Genomic DNA, 15,781 nt, shown 5'->3' on the forward strand with positions numbered 1-15,781 from the left:
TCTCACTGCTGTTTCCATACTTTTTTGCTTTTGTTTTGTTTCAGTGATGATAGTGTAAACTTTTTCAGAATACGTTAAATGTCAAACTCAACACCCATAGTACTAACAATTGGTAAGAACTCCACCAATGTGAAAGTAGTATAAATACCGAGGACTAATTTCATATATTCATAGTATGAAAGAAAATTTATCTTAAATTTAGAAAAAGTAAATTGATGATTGCTTAATTTTTGCTAGCATGCTAAAACATTTCCCAATAATCCTGCTTTTAGCATATGGCTTTGAGGACTCCTCTGCGACAGTTTCTTTTGAGTTCAGACTCACGTCATCTTGGCACCTTCCCATCTCAAACACCTGCCATATGCGTGTCCATTATCTGCCCCAGGGTCTTCTACTCCCACCTGGTCTGCTCACTAATGATTGGGAGATAAATCCCACACCCCACTCCACCTCATGCCACTCCACCCCTACCCCACAAGCAGCCCGCACTCAAGGCAGAAGCAGGAACAAACTGATGAACTTCTAGGCTTGCCTCCTTCTGTGAAAGATTCTGGAAGGGATTCTGTATGATTTTTGGAGGAGCTAGTAGGGTCCCCCTGGAGGCAATTTCACATACTTTAAAGAACAGAAATTGACTTCTCCTCTTGTTCTCCTCACATTCCCATCTACTGAAATTAATTCCTAAATAAACAGCACCTAAGTCTTTGTCACAAGTTCTGCCTCTGGGGAACCACAGACAAGGCTAAGTCACTGTTTAATTCTCATCTGATTTAAGGGGGGGGGGGGAAATGTAAATTGCCAAAGTATATTTTTTACTAATTCAAATGATAAAGGTGCAGATTTCATGTAGTTATGAAGGTTAGTGATTAACCTAAAGAATAAGAGGTGCTATGATTCTCTGCTTCTGTAAAGATATTAATGTCATACTTGCTAACTTAGCAATCATATTTGTTTCTTCCACAACTGTTTTTCAAATGCTCTTTGTCTTTCCACTGATTCCCTTATTAATGAAGTTGGACACACGCTCACTGTCTGTTTGTATGAGGTATGTTTTTTAATAGCAGGCAATGAAAACTATTGGGGTGACCAAAAAAGTTCATTCGGGTTTTTCCGTAAGATCATATAGGAAAACCCAAACAAACTTTTTGGCCAACCCAATACATCTTAACTGTTGCCTGACAGCAAGTGGTTGTAAGACACAGATATATTACAATGAAATTTACATTTGATATGTTAGGGTAAGTGGCTTTCAAACTTTTTTTTTTTTAACATAAAATTACCTGGGATTGTCTCCAAAATGTAAATCATTAGGTCTTGCCTCCTGGGATTCCGACTCAGCAGAATCAGAACAAGAATCAGGAATTTACATTTACAATCAGAAGACACATTGATGAACATCACTTTGAGAAACATAGTCTCTGGAGAACAAGAATTTTTGAAAATATTTTTTAAATACCCATTTGTTATCTTTCCTCTCACTAATGTTCAAAATAGGCAATAAGGGAAAGAGAAAGAAAGAAAAAGAATATAACTTTTCAACTATTTCAATAGCACTCAAAGTGCTAATTAGTCTAGTTTGTTGTTACGAATAAGACATTTTCATAATAAAGGATTATCTAACTTTGAAGCATAAAGCAACATTTGTTTCCTCCTGCAAACTTTGAAGGGAACAACCAAAAAATGTTTAGGATTTGCTTAAAAAGTCAATTTACTATTTCAAAATAATTTTATGCTTGTATTCTGAATATGAGCAAATCTTTTATTTTTAAGCCCAAGATCTCTTAATTTCTTACATTCCATTTCCATATACTCTACATTTTTGTTAATTGTGGGTTGATTTCTTTAAACCACTAAATTCAGAATTTTACAGCTGACAGATACGTGCTAAGCAAACAGTTCAATTTGGCAGTGTTGGCATCTGTCTTTGTGGTGCTATTTGAATACTCTGTGTTTTGTCATTTTATAAAGACGAGGGAATAATAAAAATGAAAACGCTGATGAAAATGATCTGCTTGGGGTATTTGGTGTGTTACAGACAGAAATGTGGCCTTAATGAGAAGGCACTGGACTTTGCAGGTGGCGTGTGTTCATATATGGAAAAAACAAAACAAAACAAAACTTGCGCATCACTACCAAAACAGAAACTACACGTAGGGATCCAGAAATACAAGGTCCTTAAGGCTATTCACTGGGAGTCATGATACAGACGCCTTTGTGAAAAGAAAAAGGGCAATGGCCATATTTCTCTGGAGAAAACTTCCCTAAAACTTTTTGACACTAAAATGCTCTTTACACTCTCATGCTCAATATTCCATTTAATACGTTGTCAAATCCTTATTTTTTCAACATTTAATTTCTCTCTGCTACATTTTCTTGAAATAAGCTGAGAAAACTAGAATTTGACAAAAGATATTTCTATTTTTAAAGACTAACCTCCTTGTTTAATGTTTTCTTTCATATTTCGTAGCAAGATCATATTTTGAAATATTAGCAGAAGCTGCACCTGTTATAAGGTATTTCCTGCTATCCCACCCCACTTGAGGCAGCTGAGAGGGCTTTCTACATATACTGCCCTGAGATGGTTACCAGAGAAATGCAAAGGAATGGTTACCACAGAAAAGCAATTCAACGCTCTCTTTTGGGTTTCAAAATAGATTTTTGAAATCTGTAGCAGAGCGAAGGCTGACTGGCAAGAGATAAGGTCTTGCAAACTAAAGACCTGGCATACAAGCCATAAGCATGATAGTTTTTCTCCCTCTCTGCTTCCTTCCCTCTTTTCTTTCCTCTCTCTCTCTCCCTCCCTTCTTCTCTCTCAGTTTCTCTGTCTCTCTCCCTCTCTCTTTCTCCCTCCCTTTCCATCTCACTGGGAAGAGAGAATTAAATAGGAGGTGAGGGAACTAAATATGGCGAGTGTGTCACTGAGGTTTCTGATTCCTGTGCTTTCTCACCTTCTAGTCCTCTAGGGCTTGGGGAATCTGAAAGTAAAGCGACCTATGAGGCTTTTTCCAGTTGAACACCAAAGAGGCAGCAGGTATCGCCCAATAAATATTGGGCACTTACTATATGCTTTACGTATATCAACTCATTTAATCCCAACAACCTTGTAAGGTAGGTATTATTAATTATATTAATATCACTAGATTAAGGCATAGATTCATTACCTTAAACGGTGGTTTACACAGCTAATAATTTGAGGGGCCGAAACTCAAGCACATCTTGTCTGGATCTGGAACCAACGCTTTTTTCTTCATAAAGCAGAAGTAGCTGCCATTCCCTCTCCCAAAGCACGCAGCCTACACGTGACAAGCAGTTTAGGAGACAGAGTGATATGGTGTGAGGCCCTGAGGAAGGGCCTCCACACCCCAGTCTCCAGAGCCCCAGACGGCATGGAAGAGCATACAAAGGTCCCATTCTGGGTCCCCTACACACAACCTACATCAAAAGACTTAGGAGAGGGTCAGCAAATAATGAGGGTTGTTGAGCTTGGGGAAAGGAGGATGCAGAGTAAAGGTTCTGACAAACGGAGATCAGTGGAAACCTGGACGATAGCAAGAATGCCAAAGCCCCTGCCATCTGACCCCATACACCTTCTACACATGAAGACAGCCTCTGAAATTCTGATACCACCCTGCAGAGAGGGGAGAGAGGAGAAGATCCAGACTCTATATTCAGAGTGATCGAGAAAGATATAACTGAGTTCCCCTGGCATTAAGACAGTATTTTCTCCCACTAGTTGGAAGAGCAGCCCAAAATAGACACTAAGTCTAGTCATTGAGACCTCAAGTCATATGCTTACACCCCTGAATTGTGAAATACATGCTGAAAATGTCATATCCTTGCCCTCAGGAATTCAAAAGCAAGGAAACAAGCTAAAACACCAAGAATTTATTCCACAATTAGGTATTTCACTGTGAATTTTACTCAACGGAAATGGAACCACCCCCATCCTTGAACCACACTTACTTTTTGACCTTTTTAGAAAAACTCTTTGCAGGTTACGGGGAACAAACTATGTGTGAAAAGTGGAGATAGCATGTGTGCAATGATTTCAGTCCATAAATACAACAATATCTTGTATTGTTTTGGAGGTTTACAGAGTCCACGTCATACACATGAATTCACTAAATCATGACAATAGCTCCATGAGGTAGGTATTATTGAATTTACAGGTGAAGTACCTGAGCCTTAGAGGTTAAGTGATATGTCCAAGGAAACACAGCCCATGACAAAACTGGGAGTCAAACTCAGGCCCTCTGATACACATAATTTGTATGTATATCATATACTACAAAAGAGAGACTAACTTAATTTTAGTCAACTCACCAAAAGGAAAAGAAAAATTAGGCCATAAACATATCTCTCCAAATTTTTTTCTGTGATATAGCTTGGAAACTGACTTCTTGACCAATGGACCTGTTCATCTCTAGGTAGTTGGTGGTTACTTCATTTTTGTAAAATTAAATTTCAAATGATCACCCCCATTTTTTCCAATTTTTTCCATATTTTCAAAGTATGATCAACACAAAATTTAGCAATGTATATGTCATAGGAAAAAAACTTTCACTAAATTCTATTGCCCTTGGAACTTCCAAGACATGATGCCCACTTCATTCATCCAAAGTTGAATAACTGAATATGCTAACTTTAATCTAATGAACAATAGTATGCAACCTGGTATATGATAGGTATTGTATTGTCAAAATTTCACATATATTTGTAACCAGAAAGCAGATAATTACTGATAAACCTTTTGGATTTACATAATTTTCTTGCTGACAAAACATAAGTAGTCCAAACTTTACAAGTCAGTTTTATCGTAGTTGAATTCTGACTATTTCAGAAATAGGTTAACTGAAATTCAGATTCACACACATAAACATTTTAGTACATTTTTAATATTGACAAAGTTACTCTCTGATTAAACGACTAACTTTTAGTTTATGATTCATCTTATATCTTTAATTTCAGAAAAGTAAATGAGAATTTTTCCTTACAAGTAAAACCTGGCTGTTCATAAAAGAGAATTTTTACGCATTTGATAATACAGTGGTGACATGTTAAGACAGCACAACTCTGTGACTAAATGGAATACATTTGATAACACAATGCAAAAAAAAGAAATCAACACAAGAAAGAATGATGTATTTGAGAACATTTTTAATAAATAATGTGACAAAATTACTTTTCTGATTATTGGATTTTCAGTATGCAAAATTATGGCTAAAAATAAGAGGCTTCTTACATGAACATAATGAAAACATTAATCACATGGATTGTTCCCTTAGTACTGCACACCTTTTCTATGTAAATTTCAAATTATCTAAATGAACACATTTAGTTTTTGGTGAACACCACCTTTTTTTTTTTTGTGGTTCAGTTTTGTTTGGCTTTGTTTTCCAGTGGGGTCAGGCCTGATACCTATATTTGAATAAATGTACATTTTTTTTCTTCAATAGCACCAATTATAAAGTCAATGAAATTTATATAATGACAAAAAAAGGATCATAAAAATCTACAGTCAGAGGGCATCATTTGGCAATTCAAAGCAAGTAATGCCTCTATTTGAGCTTATAAGGAAATCTTGTAAGTTTCACCATTGGCCACAACAAACTTAAACCTTTTTTTCTTTAAGTCCGGGAAAAGTAAGAACCATTGCGTACATGGCCCACAATAAAGTATGCACGTTACTTCACCATCTGTCATCATTCAAATATTCCAAATACAAACATAGAGGATTAACAAAACAGGTTAAAAACGCTTCTCAACATTTTTTTTCAATAAGACAAAAAAGGTTAATAGTTACAATGGTTTACAAATAAAGTTTAGTGATTGTGCTTTTAAAACCAAAAAAAAAAAAAAAAAAAGATTAAAAACAGTGCATTACAAAAACAAAAATCAAACTTCCTTAAGTGGCACTTCTGAAAGTTGAACTGACACTACCAGAAGAAATTTAGGCCAGTTAAGATAGGGATGTCCTTATTCAATTGGTCATTAAAAACATCCATTTGTTTGTAATATGCATTTATAATTGCTTTTTGATTGAAAAATAGAACAAGGTTTTTGCTAGGCTGACTTATGACAATGACTTGACAACCAGATATCCAACTGGCTTACCCCTACTTATCCAAAAGTACATTTCCAATAAGAATATACTTCAATGACTGAAATGAAGACAAAGTAAAGTACCACCAGGGGTTGCAAAGAGTATATATTTACAATGTTTCTACTCCATTCAAATTGTTTGTGGTTGTTCTGCATTTGCTACGTATTTTTTTTTTTTCTCCCAGCAGAGGGTGGTATGAAAGACTGATTTTAAAATCATGTTAAAATGAAGTTATGTTTTAGTTTGCATTAGCAGTTGGTTATAGAAAAATTATATCTTGAGAGCCCTTGACATGAGGTTGATTAGTCAACTTTGTATCTTTGATCAATATTTTGCTGTAAATTGGCTTGGTATATAAGCAGTGCAATGCCACATCTCAGGGGCAAAATGCAAAAGAACTGTTTTGTTCTCTCCTGCTGGCTGATGACTGAAGCAAGAAGTCAAATACTTCCCTTGCTGGAAGCAAGGTGTAATGATTTGTTCCAACAGTGAGGGGAATAGGGAGGTTCTTCGTAAGGATAGGGATCAAACAACAACAATAAAACCCCAATAAACTTTAAAAAAAATGGTATTCCAATAAGAGGAATAAAAACGACAATTTGTACACTCTGATTGCACTGAACATTTTATCTGGCGTCATATGTCATCAGACACGAGGCATCTTGAGTGATAACTTTCACATTAGATCTCACAAGCCTCTCTGGTTGTCTTCAGCTTTCAGTTTCCTGTAAGAGATCAGTTCTTGTTAAATTTTAAAATAAATCTTAGAGTATTGTCCTATTTCATATTTATTTATATGCTTTTATTCTTATAATTTGTGTTTCTTCATTCATTAACTAGCTACACTAGAAAGTGCTCATGGCAACATATTAATTTGTCAATTTTAGCTGGTTTTGATAGCAAATCTAATAGTTTTCTAACAAGTACTAAACTGTGTTCCACACAGTGTCTGGGTGTTGGCAGGTGTGGCACAGGGTGAGAGGAGAAGGAAGAGGCCAAGTTCTTTACTCCCCCAGCCTCAACTCAACATTATAGCTCAATTTTTATTGGTTTTAAGTAGTAGGTTGTCTATGATGACTTTTTTCCCCAAAAGGGCTCTTCTGAAGAAAAACAATCAACAACCTAAAAAATAACTTTTCTAACAGCATTTGCAAAAGGAAAGCCTTTTCTGCGGTACGCGGGCCTCTCACTGTTGTGGCCTCTCCCGTTGTGGAGCACAGGCTCCGGACGCACAGGCTCAGCAGCCATGGCTCACAGGCCCAGCCGCTCCGCGGCATGTGGGATCTTTCCCGGACCGGGGCACGAACCCGTGTCCCCTGCATCGGCAGGCGGACTCTCAACCACTGTGCCACCAGGGAACCCCAGGAAAGCCTTCTTATTCCAAACCTCAAAATCAAAATATTGATATATTGGGCATTATAGAAAATTCAATTTGACATAATTAATTATAATTTTTCATCTTCTATTATAAAAAGTTTTAGTTTAACACTCAACTTAAACAATCTGCTTGAGATTAAATATATTTGTAAGATAAATTTGTCCCCAGCTTGTTTTTTTATTAAATGATGAAAACACAATCTTAAAAACAGGAGATGATTTTATAATATGATGTGATTTACTGCCAACTCTATCTTAAAACACTACCTATAGATTCCAACAAAGGAGTGTATCTTTGACTCAAGAAGTTTGGGAAGGTCAGTGTCAAGTATCAGGTTCCCATTTTCAAAAGACTGAAGATGAACGAGTTGGCCAGGTCATCCTGATTAACTCCAGTGATCACTAGGGTGGCAGGTAACACAGGCAAAACACCCGCACTCACACCTGATAACTCTGTCACTTTATTGGGTTTTTATAACCTACTGTAATATTATGAATCATAATTACCTAGATCAACAGTTCTTATATCCTAACAACATTTTTGCCATATATATTTCCTATGTGAATAGTTACAGATAAATATGAACCTTAAGACCTAAAAAGAAGCTGTTATTACCATTTAAAACTTTGGAACACATTTCAAAAAAATCATTAAATTCTCAGAATTTCAGTTGCTGGCATCAGTGACAGGGTTTGTGATGAAACAGTAACATTTCTGTAGACTGATGATGTTTTTAACTTTGAGACTGATATAAAAACTAGTCTAATGTTGGGAAACTTGAAAAAAAATTATAGATACCTCTAATTCTTCATTATTATCTTCTCTTTCATATCCTCCAAGAACTTGCATTTCTGCAATATTTCTTCGACCTACATTTGCTTGTTCTCTTTGTCTGCTTCCTGATCCCCTTGATGACATTGAGCTTGAAGAACTAGGATCTCTGGGATTATTTGATGTCGGAAAAGTAGGTCTACAGTAAGGTAGAATATCCTCTGTGTAATGAAATATAATAAGTGTGTATGAACACCACTGTACATTTCATTGTATAATGTATCACTTGTGTCTGTAATTCTGAATGGGGAAACATCAGTGTTTCTGAGGAATAAATGAGGACACTTTATAACAGTAATGAACAAGGCAGCAATGTCTTTTGAAAATGAAAATAACAACCTTGCTGTTTTCCTAGTAGTGGTTGGGATTTTTGTTGACTCTACTCATAAGCTCTTGTCTACCTCAAATTCACTTGAGATCAACATCCTTAAAAGAGGGAACCCAAACCTGGAGTCAGACATGGCTTCCAGTTCTATTCTTAACCATGTGATCTCCCATTATTTTAGGCTTTAGTTTCAACTTTTCTAAAAAAGTGATAATAGTATCTACACTCAGAGGAGCTGCTAGTGTTGATGTGAAAACAAGTGAGACATTGTAATATGTCCCTATGTAAATTATGAAGGAATTATAAGGCATTGATAGAAAAAAAGCCCAGTCTTCTCGAATCACCAAAACAGAGCCAAGCCCGGATTCACTTCCTAGATGCCAACTACCATTTCAACATCATATTTTAAATTGTGAAACCCTGATTCTCAAAAGCCTGACATCATTGCTAGCTTCAAAAAACAAGCCACTCCAGGGGACCTCCCTGGTAGCGCAGTGGTTAAGAATCCGCCTGCCAATGCAGGGGACATGGGTTCAATCCCTCGTTCGGGAAGATCCCACATGCCGCGGAGCAACTAAGCCTGTGCGCCACACAACTACTGAGCCTGTGCTCTAGAGCCCGTGAACCACAACTACTGAGCCCGAGTGCCACAACTACTGAAGCCCACGTGCCTAGAGCCTGTGCTCCGCAACAAGAGAAGCCACTGCAATGAGAAGCTTGTGCACCGCAATGAAGACTAGCCCCTGCTCGCCGCAACTAGAGGGAAAGCCTGCATGCAGCAACAAGACCCAATGCAGCCAATAAATAAATAAATAAACAAACAAGCCACTCCAGTTAAGTACTGTCTCCTGAATTTCTAGCTCCATACTGCTTTAAATTTGGGGCTGCATCTATTGATGCACCTTCCGACTGCTCGCTTCTCTCCAAAGCCTATCCATTCTACCCTTTGGACACCAAACACATAAAAAAAAAGCAAAACAAAACCTCTTCCTCATGCCCTTTTGTTTTCCTCTTCTAAAAGCTTCCTCTACGGCCCACATTACCTGAATGAAATCTGATTTCCTCTAAAGTTTCCACTGCAGTTCGCTGCAGTGGAAGGAGGAAGGTTTGCCTTTAGCTCACTAACACCAGCTCTAAATCACTGCTCCTCCACAAAAACATCCTCCTCTTGTGAGGGCCAAGCAGTCGAGTTATGTAGCCTGTGTAGTCCACCCTGATGATACCTTTTTCCTGTTCTATTCATCACAACTTTAGTTCTTGACACAGACTTCTGACTCTCTGGGGTTTCACAGTCCATGTGGACCACTACACCTGCACCCTAGCTTCACGGCACTTGGTCCTCTGTGACCTTCGTCTTCAGTCCCTGTTTCATCCACCTTCTTCTACTGAATTTAGTTTTTGACAAACTACATTATGACAAAATATCTCATTTGCTAAAAGCTTTCCCCTAAGTCTGTGCTCTACATAAATCAATACTTTATCTACTGATTGCTTAGCAAAGCTTCTTGAAAAGCAACCTGGACTCAATATTGGTCGTCACAACTCCCATTCACTTTGTATCCCACTGAAATCTACTTATGCCCACATTACTACAAGGAAACTGAGAAAATTCACTGTTGACTTTGATAATGCTAATCATGTTTCAGCCCTTACGTCTCTGGACTTGTCACTGCCCTTCATCTGAAAACCACTATCAATTTAAACATGACTACTCTCTTAGCTCCTATATCCCTCCTTCCTTCCTGGCCAATCTTCTGTGGGTTCTTCTTATGCAGATGCCCTTATGTTGATGCCCTTCCTGCAGGTTTCTGCTTTTGGTCCAGCGTGCGCACATTCACACGTGTGTGTGTGTACAGAAAAACCTTTTTCTCCACTCACCCTGGGTGATTTCATCCATTCTCTCATATTGTAAACTTTTCTAGAATACAGCTGCCATGAGGGCAGATATTTTTCTCTGCTTTGTGTACTGATACGCTCTCAGTTTGACATAGAATAGGCCATCAGTAAGTATGCTGATTGAATGAATGAGTGGCTTAACTTTTAACTCATCATGATGAGTTATTAATTTATATTTCCTGAACTCTGCCTGGTTGAACACTTCCCTCTTGAGGGTCCCTCAAACTCCACATGTTGAACATTGATTTCATCATGTCCACTTCTCTGAGATTTCTTCCCTCTCTGTATTCCCTAATGTAGCCAATGACATCACTCATCATTAAGATACCTAAGACAGAAAACTGGAATTATTTCAGGATCTTCCCTCCCTTCCAACAAACCTTCCCATAACCCTTAAAATGTATCTTTTCCACACATTCAACTATATAACATGTAAGGATGATTTTAACTCTAAGAAGTTTCCTGAATTTTCCCACTCACTCATCCCTGCTCCCACAGCTTGGTTTATATTCTCTACATCTCTTCTGGGGGTTGAAAATATCTTCTAACAGGTCTCTGCTTCTTAAGTTATTTCCCTCTAAACCGGCTTACTCAGCCACCTTCCTTTTATAGTAACTACAGGCTCTCTCTGATTTAAGTTTACGTTTACTGCAAGAGCTTCATTTTTACCACTTTACCATGTTTAATGTCTAGTAATACTGAATTTCTTATAGCCTCTTCAATGTACCTCAACCTTTCATGCTGACTTTCTCTGCCAGAACAATCTATCCACTCTTCTTACTTAAGCTAAATTCCACCCATCCTGGACACTCAGCTTATGGGTCATTTCCACCAGGAAAGACCAAGAAGTCTTTCTTTATATTCCATCTCCCACAAGACTGGGCTAATTTTCTCTTCTCTGGACTCTCAAGTATCAGAGCACCATAAACATTAACTGGGCATATACCCTGAGAAAACCATAATTCAAAAAGAGTCATGTACCACAATGTTCATTGCAGCTCTATTTACAATAGCCAGGACATGGAAGCACCTAAGTGTCCATAGACAGATGACTGAATAAAGAAGATCTGGCAAATATATACAATGGAATATTACTCAGCCATAAAAAGAAACGAAATTGAGTTATTTGTAGTGAGGTGGATGGACCTAGAGACTGTCATACAGAGTGAAGTAAGTCAGAAAGAGAAAAACAAACACTGTATGCTAACACATATATATGGAATCTAAAAAAAAAAAATGGTTTTGAAGAACCTAGGGGCAGGACAGGAATAAAGACGCAGATGCAGAGAACGGACTTGAGGACATAGGGAGGGGGAAGGGTAAGTTGGGATGAAGTGAGAGAGTGGCATGCCCATATATACACTACCAAACGTAAAATAGATAGCTAGTGGGAAGCAGCCACATAACACAGGGAGATCAGCTCAGTGCTCCGTGTCCACCTAGAAGGGTGGGATAGGGAGGGTGGGAGGGAGACGCAAGAGGGAGGAGATATTGGGATATATGTATACGTATAGCTGATTCACTTTGTTATATAGCAGAAACTAACACAATATTGTAAAGCAATTATACTCCAATAAGGACGTTAAAAAAAAAAATATGAGTGTACCTGTGAATCTATAGATACCTGTCTCCCTCTCTGACTATAAGCTCCTTGAGGTCAAGGTTCATGTTTCCGCAAAAATCTCAGAACTAGTACAATGCTTAATAACACAGTAGATGTTTGATATATGTAGAAATAAACTGAACTAACTGAGGTAAATGTCAGCAAAAATATCAGACCCTGAAGTCTAGAAGACCACTCTCCTTAATTAAAAATAACCATTTGTTACACATGTAAATCAGGGAGCCTCTTTTATTATAAATAATGTAAATTGAATTATGAAGGTTAAAATTATAGCAATGTACAGAAATGATAATTAAAAGACACATAATTTCATCTCTTTGTTCTAATTATGCATACACCAAGATCTTTCCGAGTTGTAAAATTTTCTCCTGAAGAATTGAGCTTACTTTGGAGGAAGGTTGCCTGTGAGCAGCAAATTGGTCTGCACTTTCAGCCAGACATAAATTTCATAATTTATGAATCACTACTTGGAGTATAATCACACAAAGTTAAAAGTTCAGATCACCTTTGGCTTAACTGACAAAAACAAGCAAAGTTTTTCAAACTTCAGATTGTGGTGATGTCACCAAGTACTCTGCGGTCACATAGGAATGCACAGTGTTACCATCATTTCACAGCTGAGTCCATGCCTGGATGAGGGATTCAGGCTTCTGTCACAGAACAAAGTGAAACTGTCTTCCATATTGAAAGGAAGTTGCTAATGACCAGATGCCCGTAGTAAATAGAACAATAGATTGATGTCTAATCTTACCAAAGTACAGCTTTGAAAATACAGTTGTAGTTAAAGTGCACTTACAGCCTTCTAAGATTCATTTCCCCATCATTCTTTCCTGATTCCTTCATCAATCACCTTCCTTTTCTTGTATCTCTTCTGCCTAAATAGTTTCTTCTCCTTATTCTATAATAATGTTCAAATACACTATCCTAAAACATTTTCACAGATTCTGCCTTCCTGTCAAACCCTACTTCGACCTCTCTTCTTCCCAACCTTCTGCGAAGAGCCCATACTTATCACCCCCTTCCACAACTTCCATTCACTTTCCAGCCCCCTACAGGCAGGATTCTATTCTGACTACTCCACTAAAAACAGTTCTTTTAAATAAAACCCACAAAAAACATTTTGTAAAATCGGTGTGTCCTCCACCCATTCTCTCACCCTCACCCCCATTCACACCCACCTTTCACTTCTGTGGCATTTTATATTCCTTCCTATCTTAAAATTTCTATCTCCATTCTTTCTAGGATACTATTATTTCTAGCTTGGATAGCTTGATTATTTTATATCACTGGGTAGATCCACCTCAGTTTCTACATAGAATGTCCCTCTGCCGAACATGTAAGTATGTATGTATGTATGTATTTTTATTGAAGTGTAGTTGATTTATAACATTATATTAGTTTCAGGTGCACAACGGAGTGATTCAATATTTTTATAGATTAGGCTCTATTTAAAGTAATGGCTATATTCTCTGTGCTGTACAATATATTCTTGTAGCTTATTTATTTTATACATAGGAGTCTGTACCTCTTTATTCCCCATTCCTATCCTGCCCCTCCCCCTTTCCCTCTCCCCATGGGTAACCTTTAAATACAATCATCTCTGACTGTGGTGTGTTGGAGAGAGCTCACTTGTTCTCATAAGAGCTCACTGTACTCGTCTCCTCCCAACTCCACATACACTGATTTCATATTAGTAGCTTGAAAGTAGCCATTTTGGGAGTAATTACACAACAGAAGTAAGCAAATGGCTACAAACTGGAGGTTTGTTTTGTTTTCTTTCCAGAGAACTGATTGTTAAACATTATCTACCGTATCACTCACTGCAAGATAATTTAGCTTTTGTAATTCAAACAATTTTCACCTCTGTGTTGCTGGTTCTAAAATCCACTCTCTACCTACAACCTTTCTCCTGATCTTTAAACTTAGTTCTCTAAGTTCTTATTGATTTTCTTCATATCTGTGTTCTTGTCAGTACCTTAATCCATTCATAACTGAAGTTATTTTCCACAAGACTTTTTTCCTTTTCCCCATTCTTCTTTACATTGGTTAATACAATTATGTTCCACTAGTCATAGAGAGCCATCTAGTTAACATCTGAGTAACTTTTCTTTTACTTCATTAGTTCATTTTACTTTTTTACATTCAATTAGTCACCAAGTCCTATAAGGTCTACCTCTGAAATGCCTATGTAGCTTGTTTCTCCTTCTAATTTGCATAACTGTTTTAATTCAGTGCTTTCATATTTTATACCTAGATTATTTTGCAATGTTCTGATACTTTCAGCTACCCAATTCCCGACTCTTCCTTCACTGTAGAGTGCTGTCACTTATTTTTTTAAAACACAAATCTGATTATGTAATTTCTTGATCAGATTTTTGGCTGGCTCATCACTGCCCATATCATAAATCCCAGACTCTTCAGAATAGTATTCCCTGCCTTCCCAGTCAGGCTAAACCACCTTTCTAGCTGTATCTTTTACCATTTGTCCCTGTCCCCAAGTATCTAATTCTCCAGCCAAACTGTAAATAAGTATTCATCAAACATTCATTTTCCCACTTTCATATTTTTTCACCACTAATTTCCTTTGCCAGATATCCCCTTCTCCCTGTTTAACTTGTGGAAATCATGCTTTCCTTTAAAATTCAACTCAGTTGGCACCTCTCCAAGGAAGACTTGCATATGTCATGTATTAGAATTAACTGTATTCAAATTATCTGGGAGCATGCCTGTCTCCTCCAACAGAGAGCAAATTTCTAAATCTCACCCTTTGCACAGGATCCTAAAGAACCTAGCAGAGTACCATGCAAACATGTTCAATCTATATTTATTGGCTGCTTGACTAAATCAGTACCTTGGATGAGATGAGTCTTTGCTGGTGGAAGGTCTCGTTTTGCTGCCTTGTTTCCTCGTCCTTTCCCATCATTTTGCTGTTCCTGTGCTTCTCTGGGGTCACCTGGATTTGGTCGCATTTCAGCAACTTGTCTTCCGTCCAATACTTCTCTCCCCTTGTAACTGGCTCCTTTTCTCTCTGATGATCTGTCTGTTCTCGTTTCTATGGAAGGGAGTTTTGGCACAATTACAGGTCGTACCTCCAGCTGTGCCTTGGATTGGGCAGTGGGTGACTTTATAGCAGGAGGTGGCACAGGAGGAGGTGGAAGATCTAAAAAGAAATATTTAAAATACTGTAAAAGTTTGCCACTTATAAAGTTGTCAACATTAGCATTGCCATTAGAGTCACATTCAACTGTGAGATAATATATCTTAAATGAACTGGAACAACTGAAGGCAACCAAGGAATAAGATGACCAACAATTTTAATGTACTCTCATTTTTATCTAGCACAGGAATATTGAATCATAGAGCTGGGACTTAGAGGTTATCTGGTCTTGGGATGGCTACCATGGTGGGTATGTATGCCATAACTTTCTCTACTGCAACCACGGCAGATTTTCCCAATTGATTTCAGCGTAATGTTGCTGATTCCAGATGGATACCCTTACGCTTGAGGCAATCACTTCAAATTGACTGAGGCTGGCACTTGAGTTGAGACCTATTTGCCATCCCTAATCCACCCTGAATCCTTTCTCATTTTGTAGATAGGGAAACTCAAACACATAGATCTTA

At 37.7% G+C, this 15,781-nt stretch overlaps 1 protein-coding gene across 8 annotated transcripts in view; it reads right to left on the reverse strand.

The window, feature by feature from the left end:
- Positions 1–4,942: 4,942 nt before the first annotated feature.
- ROBO1 (roundabout guidance receptor 1) overlaps positions 4,943–15,781 on the reverse strand; it is a 396,160-nt gene continuing 385,321 nt past the window's right edge. For 6 of the 8 annotated variants that reach the window (XM_027102621.1, XM_027102591.1, XM_027102582.1 and 3 more), the window contains 3 exons: positions 15,009–15,317; positions 8,280–8,473; positions 4,943–6,828 (listed from right to left, as the gene is read on the reverse strand). In XM_027102621.1, the coding sequence (XP_026958422.1) occupies positions 6,814–6,828; positions 8,280–8,473; positions 15,009–15,317 (518 nt within the window). In that variant the 3' untranslated portion in view covers positions 4,943–6,813. The remainder of the gene's footprint in view (positions 6,829–8,279; positions 8,474–15,008; positions 15,318–15,781) is intronic. The other 2 variants (XM_027102632.1, XM_027102610.1) reach the window with 1 other exon arrangement.

The sequence above is a fragment of the Aethalodelphis obliquidens genome, unplaced genomic scaffold (assembly GCF_003676395.1).
Source record: "Aethalodelphis obliquidens isolate GAN/ISIS:26980383/991018 unplaced genomic scaffold, ASM367639v1 scaffold1, whole genome shotgun sequence".
Classification (NCBI taxonomy): domain Eukaryota; kingdom Metazoa; phylum Chordata; class Mammalia; order Artiodactyla; family Delphinidae; genus Aethalodelphis; species Aethalodelphis obliquidens.